General features: G+C 41.5%; 1 protein-coding gene across 2 annotated transcripts in view; it reads right to left on the reverse strand.

The window, feature by feature from the left end:
- Positions 1-17,842, reverse strand: part of roraa (RAR-related orphan receptor A, paralog a) — a 564,142-nt gene that overhangs the window by 12,672 nt on the left and 533,628 nt on the right. For both annotated transcript variants that reach the window (XM_034176482.1, XM_034176483.1), the window contains 2 exons: positions 6,339-6,424; positions 4,895-5,036 (listed from right to left, as the gene is read on the reverse strand). In XM_034176482.1, the coding sequence (XP_034032373.1) occupies positions 4,895-5,036; positions 6,339-6,424 (228 nt within the window). The remainder of the gene's footprint in view (positions 1-4,894; positions 5,037-6,338; positions 6,425-17,842) is intronic.

Below are 17,842 nucleotides of genomic sequence, written 5' to 3' on the forward strand. Positions count from 1 at the left end.
ACCACAGTGGGTAAATGTTGTAGTTTCTGAAATGGCCACTTGAGGCTGGCTCCAAAAGTGAGCCAATTCCCATAGAAGCCTATGTTAAAATGTTTCTGTGAAGGCTCTCAGTTGTCCAGGTGGTTTCCATAGTAGAGAAGCTTGAATCTTCGACTGGGCTGGGTTGCTTGACGCGAGGACGTTTCGCTTCTAATTGCAGAAGCTTCCTCAGCTAAAATTCTTGCTCTGGTAGTCTGAATTCTGTCTTGACTCTTGTAGAGAAGAACAAACAGAAGCCAGCAAAAGCTGGAGTTTTAAACCTAACCAGACTCCTCCTACCGAGAGGCAGACTGCTATTGGCTAGTGACTAACAATTGCTCTAATTAGCACCTCTTGTGCTCTAGTTAGCACCCTCCTAATGACAGGGTAGCTGTCCCTCCTAATGATGGGACTGACGCCTCTCCTGATGACCCTCCTGACAGCGTGAATGACTCATTACCATGAACAAAATACTGAAACTGCTTTGACCTGAGTACCCCATTGTAAACAGGGGACAAAGCGTGTCTCAGACCCCCTCCCCAGTTAAGGATGGGTTTCAACTTTTTCACATACAATGCTTCTTTCACTCCCCTCTCAAACAATTTCTTTTCTCTGGCTAAGATTTTAACTTCCTTGTTGTCAAACCTGTGGTTAGTGTCTTTAAGGTGGAGATGAACTGCAGACTGAGGTCCACCGGCGCCCTCTCTGCGGTGCTGGTATAGCCTTTTGTGTAACGGCTGCTTAGTCTCACCTATGTAGTGTTCGTTACAGTTTTCCTGACATCTGATAGAATACACTACATTGCTCTGTTTGTAACTAGGGATCCTGTTCTTAGAGTGAACTAATTTCTGTCTCAAGGTGTTAACAGGTTTAAAGTAAACTGGGATTTTGTGCTGTCTGATGATCCTCTGTAGTTTTTCCCCTACTCCTGCTAAACAAGGGAGAGACACTCCTTTTCTTCTTGTCTCTGTCTCCTGTCTATCTGGTCTCTTTGTTCTCTGGGACTTCTGCACTTTGTCCAGGGACCATCGTGGGTACCCACATACTGTGAGGGCTTTCCGGACAAGTTGTTGTTCTTTAGCCCTTCCCTCTGCAGTTGTGGGCACCTGTAGGGCTCTGTGTTGAAGAGTCCTGATCACCCCGAGCTTGTGTTCAAGGGGGTGGTTTGAGCCAAAGAGCAGATATTGGTCAGTATGAGTGGGTTTTCTGTAAATCTCAAGCTTCTCTCCTATGTTAAAATCTCATCAATAAACATGCTTATAGTGTGGTATATCAACAAAACAAAATAAAACAAACAAAAAAAATCTTTGGTCTCTTACAACTTTCCTCATTTATGACAACTATACCTGGTGAAATTTTGTACAAGTTATCAGTTTAAGCTATTTTAAGCGAAAAAGTTACAAATAATAGGGCACTGCAGTCTTGTTTGAATCCTGCATGATATTGCAGGATTTGACCACTTATAAGGACAGCTGCTGCCATTCTGCAATATATACACAGCATAACTTCACATGGAAAAATGGTATACTGTTTTGTTTTCGGCTGCAATCACCAAAGCAGTTGCAAAAAGTTTTTTTGTTTTTTTTTTTCAGTTCCCAGCAGAGAAGGGAGGACAAGGAAAATGTGAGACGTTGTGTTGGTAAGTGTTAGCCTACACAGCTAACCAGAGTAGCTACGTTCTCTCGCCTGCAAAACCGCCTCGACATGTTTGTGCTCCGGGTCATAAACAAACCACAACATATGTCCACTTTCCCACTGCATTGTCACTTTTTCTTTGCATTTTCACTTTGTTTGCGTGTAATTTGCCCAAAAACTCAGAGATAATGTCATGTCATATACGACATATGTGTCATATTTTACCCCTTTAGTGCCCGCCCTCAAACCAGACTGCACTGCCCAACTAGGGGCATGGTTCTGCCCAGATCACAACAGTCACGCTCCACCTCTTTACTCAGTTATGAGTTGGGGGAGTTAGGCAGTGTCAGGCACAGCCATGACAGTGACATAAACAACGATGGTTGTGTAAAATTCTGCTTCACAGCAGAAGAAGAAACCTGGGATATGTTCGGTCCCACTCACACTTCATCTTGAACACAAATGGGATGAATAATCAAAGCACCAATCAAATGACAAGGATCCACTCAGCCATTATATAAAGAGGCTTATTAAGTGGCTTGTGAAGCTTTCATGCATACTGCAGTGTCCTGCTGGCCACTAAAACAAACGGTGCTGTATATTAAATGTATATGAATAAGAGAATCCTCAACAGACAAAACAAGTGATGTCACAGTCTCACCTTTGTGTCTGTCACAGATTTTATATATATATATATATATATATATATATATATATATATATATATATATATATATATATATATATATATAAGGTCTATTAGAAAAGTATCCGACCTTATTATTTTTTCAAAAACCATATGGATTTGAATCACGTGTGATTGTGTCAGCCAAGCTTGAACCTTCGTGTGCATGCGTGAGTTTTTTCACGCCTGTCAGTTGCGTCATTCACCTGTGAGCAGGCTTTGAGTGAGGAGTGGTCCACCCCCTCATCGTTTTTTTAATTGTTTAGGAATGGGTCAGAGACTGCCGCTTTGCTTGATCAAAATTTTTTCAGAAACTGTGAGGGACATCAAAGTGGACACCATTTGAGAAATTCAGATGGTTTTTGGTGAAAATTTTATGGGCTTCAAAGAGATTACAGAGTGTTACTGTCGCTTTAAGGACGGCCCAGAGCGACTGGTGGTGCGCCTGGTTGATGTCCAGCTCTTGTGATAACCAGAGAAATTGCACACGATGGTCACGGATCCAGACAGCCATCCCTTTAGAAATGAAATGGTCGCTCAGCCTGTCAATGGCGGCTTCGGAGCGCGGCGCACCACCAGTCGCTCTGGGCCGTCCTTAAAGCGACAGTAACACTCCGTAATCTCTTTGAAGCCCATAAAATTTTCACCAAAAACCATCTGAATTTCTCGAATGGTGTCCACTTTGATGTCCCTCACAGTTTTGAGCAAAGCGGCAATCTCTGAGCCATTCCTAAACAATGAAAAAATGACGAGAGGGGTGGACCACTCCTCACTCAAAGCCTGCTCACAGGCGAATGACGCAACCGACAGGCGTGAAAAAACTCACGCATGCGCACGAAGGTTCAAGCTTGGCTGACGCAATCACACATGATTCAAATCCATATGGTTTTTGAAAAAAATAATAAGGTCGGATACTTTTCTAATAGACCTTGTATATATATATATATATATATATATATATATATATATATATATATTTGAGTATTTTCTAAGCTTAATGATGAATTATTCCATAATTTCCATTGTGAAATGCTCATCATAAGCAACAAAGGTATAGATGGACAAATAAACAAGAAAGGCTGCCACACTTACGGTTCTAGACTAAACAGTGGTGGTGAGACTGAGGCTCCTTGGCTGGAGCTCTGGAGGTCTGGCCATGTGTCAGCTGGTCACTCTGCATGTCCCTCTGTATGCGCACGTGCGCGTGCACAGTGGAAAGCGAGTGGAGTGTCACAGAGCAGAGCGCCGGCAGATGGGATCTGGTGTGTTGAGTGAAGAGTCTGGTGAGTGAAGAGTCACCTTCGTCTGTCCCCATTGCATGTGCACGTGTGCATGTGACAGTGTGTCTCCGTGTGCGGTTACACGGCGGCGCTCATCACACACGTCTGTGTGCATGCACATTCATCAAAATATGTATGAGCTGCAGCAAAGTAGTGTGTAAAAAAAAAACCCGTGTGACTGCATGTACTGTGCACGTGAGTGGAAACAGCAGCTGAGATGAGGATCCCAGTTATAGTCTTCATCACAGCTGCGTTCTGATCACGCCGGCCCAGTCTGGACCGGCTTGGCACAGCAGGAAGTCATAGCACGCACACCTGTGTTTTCCCGTTACAGCGTCTCAGCTGCAGCAGCACTCGTGTCAGACCCAACATTCAGTTGGATCAAAACCACATTCTATCACAGCAACAAATGCACCAAGTCAATGAAGCTGCATCCAAACACAAACACCAGTCTTTACTGAAGTTCTCAAAAAAACAAATTATTTTTTACACATAGGTGAAGTAGTTTAGAGTGATCAGGAATTTAAATTCCCACAAAAGTGCAGTTTCCTTCTGTAAGAAGACAAACTCCTGCAGATTACAGCCGTCAATGTCCGCATACTCTAAACACAGCTAAAAACAAGCAACTGAACCAACAACTATGCACAGAATCTCTTAAAGTAAAAAATGAATAAAATAAAACTCAGTAAAATGATAACATAATATTAGCAAAATAAAACAAATAACATGTAAATTTAATTTCAGTTCATTGTTTAAATTGGAAATTTGAAAAGTTAACATATTTTCAAGTAATGTATAATTTTCTGTAATATAAACCTACATCTTGAATTTAAAAGTAGACAAATTACAAATTACAAACACAATCATAATAATATTATTATTATTAATACTAATAATAATTTGTACATATACTTATCTATGTTCTGGAATTAATAATTTGTGAGCACAAATTATCAACATGACCCTTTTGTTCCATTAGTTTATCCATCCTGTATCTTTTGACATTCTCACTAGTTTTTATTTATTTCTTCATAAAAATGTATGCTATATATATATATATATATATATATATATATATATATATATATATATATATAGATATAGATATAGATATATATATATATATATATATATAGATATAGATATAGATATATATATAAAACAATGTTATCTCACTGAGCTATTTCACAAGATTTATTTATTTTTTTCTCCCTACACTCACTTGCCACTCTGCTGCATCCGCCCACCACCTGCAGCTCTTTCAACAAACGCTTACCATCTCGTGACATGCCCACTGCCAGGCACTTCTGCAGCCGGCAGTGCTGGCAGCGGTTGCGGCTGGTACGGTCGATCAAGCAGTTCTTCTGACGGGGGCAGGAGTAGGCTGCATTGCTCTGCTGACTCCTCCTGAAGAAGCCCTGCACGGGAGAAAGAGGACAAAAACACCTCAGGAAACTGACTGAATCACAGTAGGTGGAAAATGTTCTGGGCTGAAGGATCACTTTGTGACTTTATAGTCGCTTTTTTTTTTCTTTTAACTACTGACAACATTTATGAATGATTGATCACGAGGAGTGGCTTATTGTATTCCAGATGGAGATATTTTGACGTTGTCACACAGATCAGATAATCACGCTGCTGCGATGGTGTTTTCCCGGCTGTTTCTCGATAACAGCGGCAGTCGGAGAGCGCTGAGCGCGGCGTGTTTGGGTAGAAACGATAACAGTGGAAGGTATTTTTCTTCCGTTGAGTTATTAGTGTTGATTAACGGCGGGCTGGCATGTGCAGCGCTAACGGATTGCGCGCGCACGCCGACTGGATTCCTCATCCTTTGACTTAATGAATTGATTCCAGCACATCATTAACATGCCCAACTCTACTGCTCCATACACATATGTCTTAATTAGCTGCTCATTGGCTGTTTAATTACAAGAAAACAGCTGACAGCTGCCAAGTTGCTTTATAATGAAAGCCATTAAGGAAACAGGCTATAACTGCCAGTGACAAGCAGCACTCTTTAATAATGCTGTGATTTATGGTCCAAACTTTTGTACTCGCACATATCATTAAAGGCCTCTCTGCTTGGACTAATTAGCGATCATTAAAGATAGATTTCAGCAGTTTATTCTTTAGCGTTTTGTCCCTTACAGTTCCTGAGGAGTGCTGGAAAGAAGAGTGGAAAGGAACCTCCAGCTTCTCTCGCTCTCTTGCAAACAGCAAAGGTGCAGTCTGGCTGAGGAATGCTAATGATGTGCCTGGTGACAAGCACGGGTACAAGAATACACTCTAAGCACAAAATTCCCCTCCGCTGTGAATGGCTGGTGTATTTGAAACAGTACAAAAGGCAGCTTCAATGGAAGCAATGCACTGTAGCAAACAGCCAACAATCTGCTGTAATTCAAAGGACTTTGCTTTTGATCATTTTATTTCAAGACGAGCAGGCTGCAGCAAAGAGAGAGAGAGAAAAATAACAGTGAGACGACATGTCCCTGGTGGAGAAAGGCAGAGAGGACAAGGAGAAGTGGCTTTGTGCTATTAATTGTGGTTTTCTGTGATGTCCTGTGTGGTGGTTGACCACTTTAATGAACATGTTCCGTGTTGACACATTGTCATTTCGGGTTCCAAACATCGCCAACATTTTTTCCTAGCAAGCAGTTTTGTGTGCTTCCGTGTTCTATCACTTCCCGTCACGCGAGCCGGTTCAGTGTGTTGGTGATTACCTTACAGCCTTCGCATGTTATCACGCCGTAATGGATGCCTGACGATTTGTCTCCACAGATCTTGCAGGGAATTATTTCGATTTGAGCTGGAGAGAAGGAAAAAAGAATGCGAGATGGAGAGAGAGAGAGAGAGAGAGAGATACATCAACAATTTTTGCTGTCACAAATCAGCGTACAACACCTTCACCATGGATCCATGTTGGTACATGAAAGACCCCGCGGTGCTTCTAAAAACATCTCATCTGGTGGCTTTGAATCCAGAGTTCTGCTCAGCGATAACTGAATATTTACAGAGTTATGTATGAAGGGAAGGGCGCCATTTTATGTTCTCACAAGCAGCCAATGTAAACACGGTGTCAATTTGCATTCTAAACACAACGCAAAGCTATATGCAAACCCAAACACAACCCGCGAGTGCTAATCACATCCTCGTAGAACACTGAAAGCTCGTTTTAGCCACACATGGAAGCTGACTCCCTCCAGGAAAACCTGACTTGGTGTAATCTCTTGAACTACAACATCGTAAAAACTACAAAATCTTATAGAATATATTTGATTGTCTGTTTGTTTGTTAGCATGATATCTCAAAAAGTAATGAACGGATCTCAATTTGGTGAGCAGATAGATAATGTTCCAGGAAACGTGATGAAGTTTGGGATCTGAAATATATTCTGGAACTAAGATCTAGAAGAATGTTTGGCACATAGTAACATTTTAATCAAAAAGTGGTGGGAGCCTGTTAATGAAATTTGGTGAAGATGGATAATGTTGTAGAAAGGGGGGGTAGTTTGAATTTGATCCCAAACATATTTTTGATCTCGGATCAAGACATGAAAGATTCTAACAAGCAAAATTTCAGACATAATTACTTGTTTTTTTTTTTTTAAATACACCTTTTTTGAAAAGACATCTAAAAATCTCATTAAGTGAAAAAGTTTTGGAAAGATCTTCTTGTCAGTCATATGTGAGACAAAAGGTGTGTTATTTTTAGCTGCTGTGTTATTGTAAAAGATGTAGCACTTCCTCATATGAGTAAAATACATGCCAAAATGTGTTTTCTCAGCTAATTTCAAGACCTTATTTCAAGAAACCTGAACTGAATTTTCTCTGATTCCACAAGAAGATTTTTACTCCAACCAAAGGAAGTTATTTTATCAGTGCTCTTTGCCTGTTAGCAGGATTATGCAAAAACTACTGAACATATTTTTTGAAACTTAGTAGAAAGTGGGGTATGGGTCAAAGAGGAAACCATGTACTTTTGGATTGGATCCAACTAAGACAGTGGATTCAGGAATATTTTTCCCACTTTTTCTTTTAAAAACAATATGAGAAACTGGCTTTCTCACTTATAGTGTGCGGATACAAGATGATAATTTCAGATAGGAACATGCAGCGCTATGTTTTCACATATTCTGTGAGGATAAAAGCATAATATTAATTTCTGTTGGAGTGAACACAACAAAATGATAAAATATTTATCATCCTGTTTTGCAATGTTAAAGAAAGTGGGGAGGAAAAAAAAATCCAAATTTTTCTTCTCCCTCTGATTTCTCTTTGTGGAACCTGTAATTAAAATATGCACTTACGTATTGGTGCAGGTCTTGCAGTCAGAAAACTTCTTGGTTTTATATGAGAACTTGTAACAAGTAAAAAAAAAAATGGCAATGGAACAAATGAAATTCACTTGTTCAGATTTCTTGAAATTAGCAGAGAAAACGTCATTTACACGACTCATATTAGAAAGTGATACAGCTTTTACAAATAACACAGCAGCTTAACAGTCTATGGGTGAGTCAAACAATTTCATTTTTCTCAGATAGGACTCAAAATAAGACAACGTATTACAACCCCAATTGCAGTGAAGTTGGGACATTGTGTAAAATGTAAATAAAAACAGAACACAATGATTTGCGAATCCTGTTCAACCTATATTCAATTGAATACACCACAAAGAAAAGATATTTAATGTTCAAACTGATACACTTTTTTGTTTTTGTGCAAATATTTGCTCATTTTGAAATGGATGCCTGCAACATGTTTCAAAGAAGTTGGAATAGGGCAACAAAAGACTGGGAAAGTTGATGAATGCTCAAAGAACACCTAATTGGAAACAGGTGAGTGTCATGATTGGGTATAAAAGGAGCATCCCCAAAAGGCTCAGCCATTCACAAGCAAAGATGGGGTGAGGATCACCACTTTGTGAACAACTGCATGAAAAATAGTCCAACAGTTTAAGAACAATGTTTCTCAACGTTCAATTGCAAGGAATTTAGGGATTCCATCATCTACAGTCCATAATATAATTAGAAGATTCAGAGAATCATGAGAACTTTCTACATGTAAGCGGCAAGGCCGAAAACCAACATTTAATGCCCGTGACCTTTAATCCCTCAGGTGGCACTGTATTAAAAACTGACATCATTGTGTAAAGGATCTTATCGCGTGGGCTCAGGAACACTTCAGAAAACCATTTAAAACCAGTTAACACAATTCATCGCTACATCTACAAGTGCAAGTTAAAACTCTACCATGCAAAGCGAAAGCATACATCAACAACATCCAGAAATGCCGCCGCCTTCTCTGGGCCCGAGCTCATTTGAAATGGACAGAGGCAAAGTGGAAAAGTGTGCTGTGGTCTGATGAGTCCACATTTCAAATTGTTTTTGGAAATCATGGACGTCGTGTCCTCCGGACAAAAGAGGAAAATTCCATCCAGACTGTTACCAGCACAAAGTTCAAAAGCCAGCATCTGTGATGGTATGGGGGTGTGATGGCATGGGCAACTTACACATCTGTGATGGCACCATCAATGCTGAAAGGTACATCCAGGTTTTGGAGCAACACATACTGCCATCCAAGCAACATCTTTTTCAGGGATGTTCCTGCTTATTTCAGCAAGACAATGCCAAGCCACATTCTGCACGTGTTACAACAGCATGGCTTCATAGTAAAAGCGTGCGGGTACTAGACTGGCCTGCCTGCAGACCAGACCTGTCGCACATTGAAAATGTGTGGCTCATTATGAAGCGCAAAATACAACAACGGAGACCCCGGACTGTTGAACAACTGAAGTCGTACATCAAGCAAGAATGGGAAAGAATTCCAGCTACAAAACTTCAACAATTAGTGTCCTCAGTTCCCAAACGCTTATTGAGTGTTGTTAGAAGGAAAAGTGATGTAACACAGTGGTAAACAAACCATTGTCCCAGCTTTTTTGAAACATGTTGCAGGCATCCATTTCAAAATGAGCAAATATTTGCACAAAAACAAGTTTGAACATTAAATATCTTGTCTTTGTGGTGTATTCAATTGAATATAGGTTGAAGAGGATTTGCAAATCATTGTATTCTGTTTTTATTTACATTTTACACAACGTCCCAACTTCATTGGAATTGGGGTTGTATCTAAAAACAAGTATTTTTATCTGACTGACAATTCACTTGTTAAGTGACTGTGTAAATATAGATTAGATATACTGACTAGAAATTAGATTCAAGATTCAAGATTTAAGATTCAAGATTTGTGCAGTTTACATTAGCACAACGGAACTGGGGCATAGTCCTCCTCCTCGTCAGATATACTTGGGAAGATTTAATGTTGTTGGAATCAAAATCCTTAGAAGAAGATCTACAGTGGTCACAAAGAGTCATAAGATGCCCGCTGCGCACGTGACTGTGTAGACAGTGTTGAGTGGGGGCCGTGGTGTTGTGATGCTGACAGGCCTGTGATTCAGCCGCCATAGAAGACAAAAAGCCCGGAGAGAACAGGCCTCATCTATCGTTGGCCTCTCTTCTCTTTCTCTTCAGGAGAAGACCACAGGGTGACACAACACAACAGACAGAACACACAGACATCAGAGACACACAACTCCCACTTCGTCCCGCCGCTCTCAACTCCATCCCTGCAGCCACTGATGTTATACCTCTCCCCCCCACTGTCTTCCTCTCTCTTGCCCTTGTGAGATCTCTATTTCACAGCCCTCCTCCACATCTCTGTCCCGCCCTCCTCACAGTGCGCCGCAGTGCCAGATGAACTCCGTTATCTGATCTAAATCGAGAAAAGATCACCGCAGGATATTTTCTCACGACGTAATGGTTGTCTCTAACCAGCCGTTCAGCCAGCCAATCCGAGCGCAGGGAACTATTGCAAGCCAAGTCTACACCCATTAGGGGAAGAATATTAAAATTTTGCCTTGATAACATGCAATAAAAATGACATTAATAAAAATAAAAAAAAAACTGCAGTACTTTCACTATGTCAAAGTGTTACATCATCCTTTCCCCCTGAAGCCAGGCCTAACTAATGCTGTTGAGCTCTTCCAAGTCTTGGAACTTCTTTTATCCCGGTGCACCTTAACATCCAACCTCTTTAAATCAGTTTGATCACACCAACAGAGCTGAATCCAGAGGTCCGTGCCCATTATAATCAGCTACCCTGTAATGTGTCGTATGGATAAAGTCCTTGTTCCTGAGGCATGCCCAGGAGAGGCCCTTAACGGAAAGCCTCTAATCCACTAACCCAGGAGCCATGCTCCATTCATGGAGGAATCTGGTCTCCTCACACCAACCCTGTTTACATGGAATTAACCTAGATTGTAGGAAAATGAACAAAAAGGAGTGGTGGAACATTCAGAATCAAACCTCCTTCAGTCAACTGCATGTGCAGTTTGTGATGCTCTTATATAGCGGAGGGCAGTGCACCTCGTCAGCCCAGATTAGAGTGGAATCCATGCAGGAGGCGGGCTCTGACAACCTAACTGAGAGGGTTAATTTGTAATTAATCTTTCCCTTCCCGTGCGCAGTTGCTTATTATTTCGCTTCGGTCTATCTCTGTATGAGTGTACGATGTTGTTTGTTTTTATGTTCTCTCTGCAGGAGCATTAGCAATGCAGCGTGTATCGACTTCTTTAGCATTTTCAGCCTCATTACGTACATAATTTGTTCTGACATGCACTCACAACAATTGAAGCGTGCTGTAATTATGACTACCTGTGGTTATAGTGAGCTAAGGGTTGCAGTGACCGGCACTAGCCATAGGGTGGCAGTGCAGGGCTGCGGCTACGGTTGCCTTGCCGAGCTAAGCCGAGCTTCCACCCACCCTATCCAACCCACAGGCTTTTTGGCTCTGAGCTCCAGCCTCGGAGAGCTTCAGGCTTTAGGCTGCTGCTAGCCTTCCCCACCCCCACAGCATAGCTGCAAGATGCCTTCATCTCTCCCGAAGAAGCCGGCCCTGGCTGGATGCTCGCTCAGGCCTGACAGAGGCTGTGCCACATCAGGTGAAAGCAACGGGAGGAAAGATGAGGCTGTGCCATGTCGGGTAAGGCGCACACAAAAGGCCTATCTGCAGCAGCAAACCTCACCACTTAACACCATCTGACTGCTGCTGCACAAGCCTCTGGATGCTCGATGCACTCAACAGTAAAAAAGGGATTGTCTCTGGAAACTTCTGCGGCAAAACACCTTAGTTTGAACATGTTTCCGATACCGAGGGGAAAAAAAATGCAGAAAAGGTGCAAAGAAGGATAAACGCTGAAGTACGACACAAGATTGAATACGTCATAAAGTCTCAGATTCAACAAAGTTAATAATTTTTGCACGATGTGCACATTGCACTCCTGCGTTTGACTCACTGTCTGTGTACCTATGCAGACAGTGAGTCAAACTGAATTTGCACAGGGGACTCAGTAAAACAAAGAGGTCTTTTCCTATAAGCGCTTCCAATCTGGCAGTCAATATCTATTGACATGAGCTGCTGTGTTAACTGCCTCTTGGTGTGAAACAGGCAGCTGCCGGCTCTGCTAAGCCTGACCAGCGCAGTGCCACTGATCCCATTCATCGCGCCTGCCTGCCTCCCTGCCTGCCTGTTTCGCTGCCAGCCAGCCCTGCCCGCTCTGTTTACAACATCAAAGCCAGACGCAGTTAGACGGGCAGCCATGCTAAAGCCCATCCCAGCAGCCCGCCGCTCCTCGCAGTGCCGCGAGATGGCCTGTGTGCACAGGCCACTTCAAAGACACCTGCTGAGACGCTAAGATTATGCGTGAATAGCGGCGTACCGAGGGCACAGTACATGCATCACCACAAGGGCTGTGCAGCACAGAGGAGTGGAGTGGGTTCCGTGGACAATGGGTGAAGGGAAAACCAAGACAGTGAAGCCTGATGTTCTTTGTCTGTCTGTGGCTGAGCGGTTCAAGGACACTGATTCAGCACTGCAAGATGTGTCACTCAGAGTACACCTCCAATAGACTAACAAGGTCCCTGTGTGTTCTCTCTGTGCTCCTCACGTTTATCCAACAGCAGTGAGATCAAAAAAATGATAAATGTAAAAATTATCAAATACCTGGAAAGCCCACCATCACATCCCCCCCATTAAATTTGACAAATGTACACTTTAAAGCACACTTTAAATCATAATTTTATTTTATGGAGATCGTCCTTGTAAAGTCAATTCAGTATTATTTCGTTTAAAGTCAGAAACACATTCACACAACATAATAAAAAGTAAGACAAAAACGAAAAATTAACTGAAAATAGTAAATGCAGGGAACCTTGTAGTGGCAAGAGTGTAAATGTTGATGGCGTACACAGAGTTTGCACTGAGGCATGCTATTTTCATTTGGTCCGGTAAAACATTTTCTTCTCAAATATAAATTTTGAGAAGTTATTTTTAGTTGCTTTTCTAATATACGAGGTCTATTAGAAAAGAAACTGACATCTCCGTGTGGATAACCATTCGTAAAACTCAGGTGGCTTTCGATGGTTTTCAGTCGAGTGAGTATCTGAGAAACTGTTTAACAGCTGGGCATGTTCAAACTTGTCCGGTAACACTTCCAACAGAGGTGTTTCTCTGTGGCGCCGGGCCATGAGCGGCTGCCTGCCAACGCGCGAATCCATCCGCACGTCTTTCATTACAAAATCTCCTTTAACAGTGGAATGTCCGGATAAACTGCTGATCACGACCTCTTCTGAAACTTCTCTCTTCTCTCACGACGTCCTGGCTCAACAGAGGCTTAAATTTGGAAGTTTTCAGCTCGAAACAGGCTGACGACGGTGGCTCGGAGCGCGGCGCGCCCTCCAGCTCCATGGGTTGTCCTTAAAGCGACAGTAACACTCCATAATCTCTCATCAGCCCTTAAAATTTTCACCGAAAACCAGCTGAATTTCTCAAATGGTGTCCACTCGGATGTGTCTTACAGTTTCTGAAAAAATTTTGATCAAGCAAAGCGGCAGTCTCTGACCCATTCCTAAACAATGAAAAAATAGACGGGAGGGGTGGACCACTCCTCACTCAAAGCCTGCCCACAGGCGAATGATGCAACCAACAGGCGTGAAAAAACTCACGCATGCCCACGAGGGTTGAAGCTTGTCTGATGTAATCGCACGTGATTCAAATCCATATAGTTTTTGAAAAAAATAAAAAGGTCAGTTTCTTTTCTAATAGACCACGTATATATATATATATATATATATATATATATAAAAAAATCAACATACTCAGGCTTTCTGTTGGCTCAACAAATCCTGAAGCTGCGATTGCAGTTAACTGGTACTATGACATTGATTATCAGCTTGATCTGTTAAGCCTGACTCTTTGCTTCAGGCTCTGTATGCGTTCCAATAAATGACTAGTGATGGTTATACACTTAACTGTATTAACACCACCCATTGTGTGTACCCCCCTCCCCCCCATTCACAGACGACCTCTTCACTTGTTATGGTCAAGAAATATTTCAGGGAAAACAGGCTTGGAATGTAATTGCATAAGTGGAAAATTAAGAAGTCTGAATCAATTTCTTTTAAAATTAAAACTTATTTCAAACCACAAGTTTTAAAAATTACATCAACGGGTTCTGTTTTGACTCACAAACCCTTTAATTTCATATATGTACTACTGTACATATATTCCTCAAGTTGTCAGAGAACTATTATTATTATTACTGTGTTATTATTACTTTATTATTATTATTGTTGTTATTATTATCATCACTGCTGAAAAATTTATATTTTCACTCATGTTTGGTTTTTAGCCATGCTAATGCTCCCCAGAAGGATTTACTGAAAAAGTCTGAAGGACCTAAATGATATGGTGAGATGGTGAGGAACTTCCAGGCATGAAAAAGTTGGACCTATCTTGGAATAAACACTGCTTAATTTAGCAGATATACACTCCACTCAGTGCCGCTGTAGTTCATGAATACATGCACTGCGTTGCATGTGCGCAATGCAAACAGAGGTTATCAGACTAGTGCAAAAATGGAAAATCACTAGTCAAAATCTGCTGGTTGTTCCCACTCTATCCTTTGAGTACTGACATAGCAGAGAGAGATTAAGATTATCCCTTACATTATAGTCCCATGTGCAGGCTGCCTTCATAATGCTGAGATCTTAATCCATTACTGGATTGGACCACTAAATAATTTTCTCATGGCCTGATGATTCAGACTAGATGAACACAACAAATTAGACCTAAAATCCTAATTTTTAGTACATACTACCATAAACACACAGTCCTCTTTCATGATTAGCTCATTTATAGTGCATGATATTTAAAAATATATTTTAAAAAAATGCCTGGGAAGCAGTTAGAGCAAAAGCAAATTTTGCTTCTGTGTGCACAGAGGGTGATGGTGCAGAGAGCGTGTGTTTGCATGTTTGTGTTGACAGCTCTCAGCGACAGTGACGCAAGCCAGTGGGCTCATGTCAGAAATTATGTAAGCAACCGGACAGAGCTCAGCATTAGCAGCAGATTAACATCACGCAAACACCATTAAAACGTCATCCTTCACATATTTTACAACGCAACTAAACTGATGGGGATCAAATGTCAGGAGTGTGACAAAACAACAGCTAGACAGAGCAGGAACATCTTGAGTGCACAACAGCAACAGCGTCATGTGCCGCTATTTATTTTTGCCACATGAACTTTGGCGGCGGAGATCAGCTGTCAGCTGATAAAGAGTTTTCTCTCAACAGAAACCCACAGCAGTCAGAGGAACAACAGCCTAACAAGAGCTGGAATCAGACTTCCGCCTTGCTTCATCTGCCGGAGCCGCGCTAGCGTGTGAAGCCGCACCACACAATACGTTTTTATTCCTGTTGATGCAGCGGAAGAAAGGTTATTTGAATGTCAACGGTAAAGGACAGTGGCGGGATGGAACGGAGGCTGGATAGTGTAGCTGTATTTGTTTGCAGATGGCAGGCTGTTGGTGCACAACCACAGAGATGTTCTCATGGCATTTACTAGGCACACAAAGAAAGCACTGAAGCAACATTCACCTGCACACCAGAGCGCTGTATCATCGCTTTAAACGACTTCCATTCAACCGTTAACATGCTGAAGTTTCTCAGACGTTCTGCCCGGAGGGGATTAAAGTCGACATAAGTGACACATTTTGATGTCTCGATGCTGCGTATTGCTAATTCCTTCTGTGATTTAGCTACCTAAATCTATCTCCACATGAGGAGCTGCTGGATTTCCATTCCAAAAGACACGTTTTCCATTCTCACTTTTATGGATATGAATCCTGGAAGGTCACGGCCCATAACCGTGACAAATTGCAGTGTGAAAATCATGTGTTGTGACGAATGTGGAACGTGTTGGACTTACATCATGTAATGAGTTCAAATCCGTAGCACACCCGTAGTACAACCCTGGCATAACTGTTGCAGCCCAGGCTCATGCTTTTTTCGTAGCCCCGTCACAAAAAGCGCCCCATTTTCATGATGCGTTTTTTTTTTATTTTACTATTTATAATCCTCCCCCTGTCTCCTAACTCTAACTCTAACCATAACCATAACGTAAGAGTCTGCCTTCGCATAACCATAACTCCCCAGACTCCCCCCACTCCCCCCGGTCACCCCACATTTCATGCCCCCATCACCAAATTAATTTGTGGCCCCGTCTCGAAAAGCGGCCCATTTTTATGACTTTTTTGTTTTATTTTGATATTTATAATCCTTCCCCTGTCTCCTAACTCTAACCATAACCATAATGTAAGTGTCTGCCTTCCCCTAACCCTAACCATAACCCCCAGACACCCCCCACCCCACGGTCACCCCACATTTCATGCCCCCAACACACAATGAATTTGTGCCCACGTCACAAAAAGCGCCTGCATTTCATGCCCCCATCACGAATCCATAGATTAATGTACTTTTCGTAATGCCATCACGAACTGTCGTGAGACTGGGTTGAACTGTTGTGCTTCCGCAAAACATCCTGGTTATGATGTGACATGCATGACAACAATACAGGCTCCATGGAAATGCAAGGAATCCCCCCGCCCCAAAAAATGTTGAACTTTTAGCAGAGGTGGGACGAAGTCACCAGCAAGTCACTCTAAAGCAGGGGTGGCCAAGTTCGGTCCTCGAGAGCCACATTCCTGACACTCTTAGTTGTCTCCCTGCTCCAACACACCTGAATCCAATGAAAGACTCATTAAAAGTCTGCTAACGAGTCCACCCCTGCTCTAAAGTCATGAATTGGCAATTCACAAGTCTCAAGTCCCAAGTCAAGTCTCAAGTCATAATGACCAACAATTGTTTGCAAGCTGACTTGACTTGAGACTTGCCAATTCATGACTTCAGAGTGACTTGCTGGTGACTTTGTCCCACCTCTGCTAAAAGTTAATAAAAAATAAATAACTTCAAAGCGAATCGCCATTTGAAATCAAATGACACCTCCTTCCAAATGTTGTAATATAAACAATAAACTACAATTGACCAAAATGTTTTTCCTCCCAAAATGAGACGTCATCCGTTCTTTATGGATTACATTGATGTTGACATGCAGCACAGATGGCTGAGTTCAGCTCAGAGGCTACAGAGTTAAATTTATGCCATTAATGCCTGAAAAGAAATGCCATAGAAACCCTGTAAAGCCTACTTTTAGTACACAGAAAATTCAAAGGAGGTATTGATAAGGGACTCCATAAGGAATCAGATCAATAAGCGGAATCGATAATGGCATCGATAGATAAAATTTTATCAATACCATCCCTATTTGTGAGTATTCCTAGCGTTGTGATTAGCTTACCTGAGTATTTTACAGTAGAAAATATTTGAAAAATGTAAATTTCACAGTACTAAAATCCTAAATTTGTTTTTTTTTCCCCACAAAGAAAGGCCAGAAAAGCTGTGTGACACTTGCAGCTGTGATTCTAAATTATTTTCATTTATGCCAAAAATGTATGTGGGACTGATCTCTCATTTGAAAGACAAATATGCCTGCTATAAAATCAGTTTTTAAATTTACATTTCATCGCAAAAAAAAAAAAAAAAAAAAAAAAGGCAAGCACTGTGATAAACTATTGAACACAGTGTTTCTTCAATAATTTGTCAAGTTCCAACTATAATTTAAATCTCAAGGAACATGGAGAGTATAGCATAGAGGGTGAAGGGCTAAAAATGTCTTTCTTTACATTATTACAATATTGGCATTAAAAAAAGAATCGTAACGACAATTGTGAAGTAGCCTATTATTACTTTGAGGTTCTGCAACCATTATTC

This window comes from Thalassophryne amazonica, chromosome 8 (genome assembly GCF_902500255.1).
Source record: "Thalassophryne amazonica chromosome 8, fThaAma1.1, whole genome shotgun sequence".
Lineage (NCBI taxonomy): Eukaryota > Metazoa > Chordata > Actinopteri > Batrachoidiformes > Batrachoididae > Thalassophryne > Thalassophryne amazonica.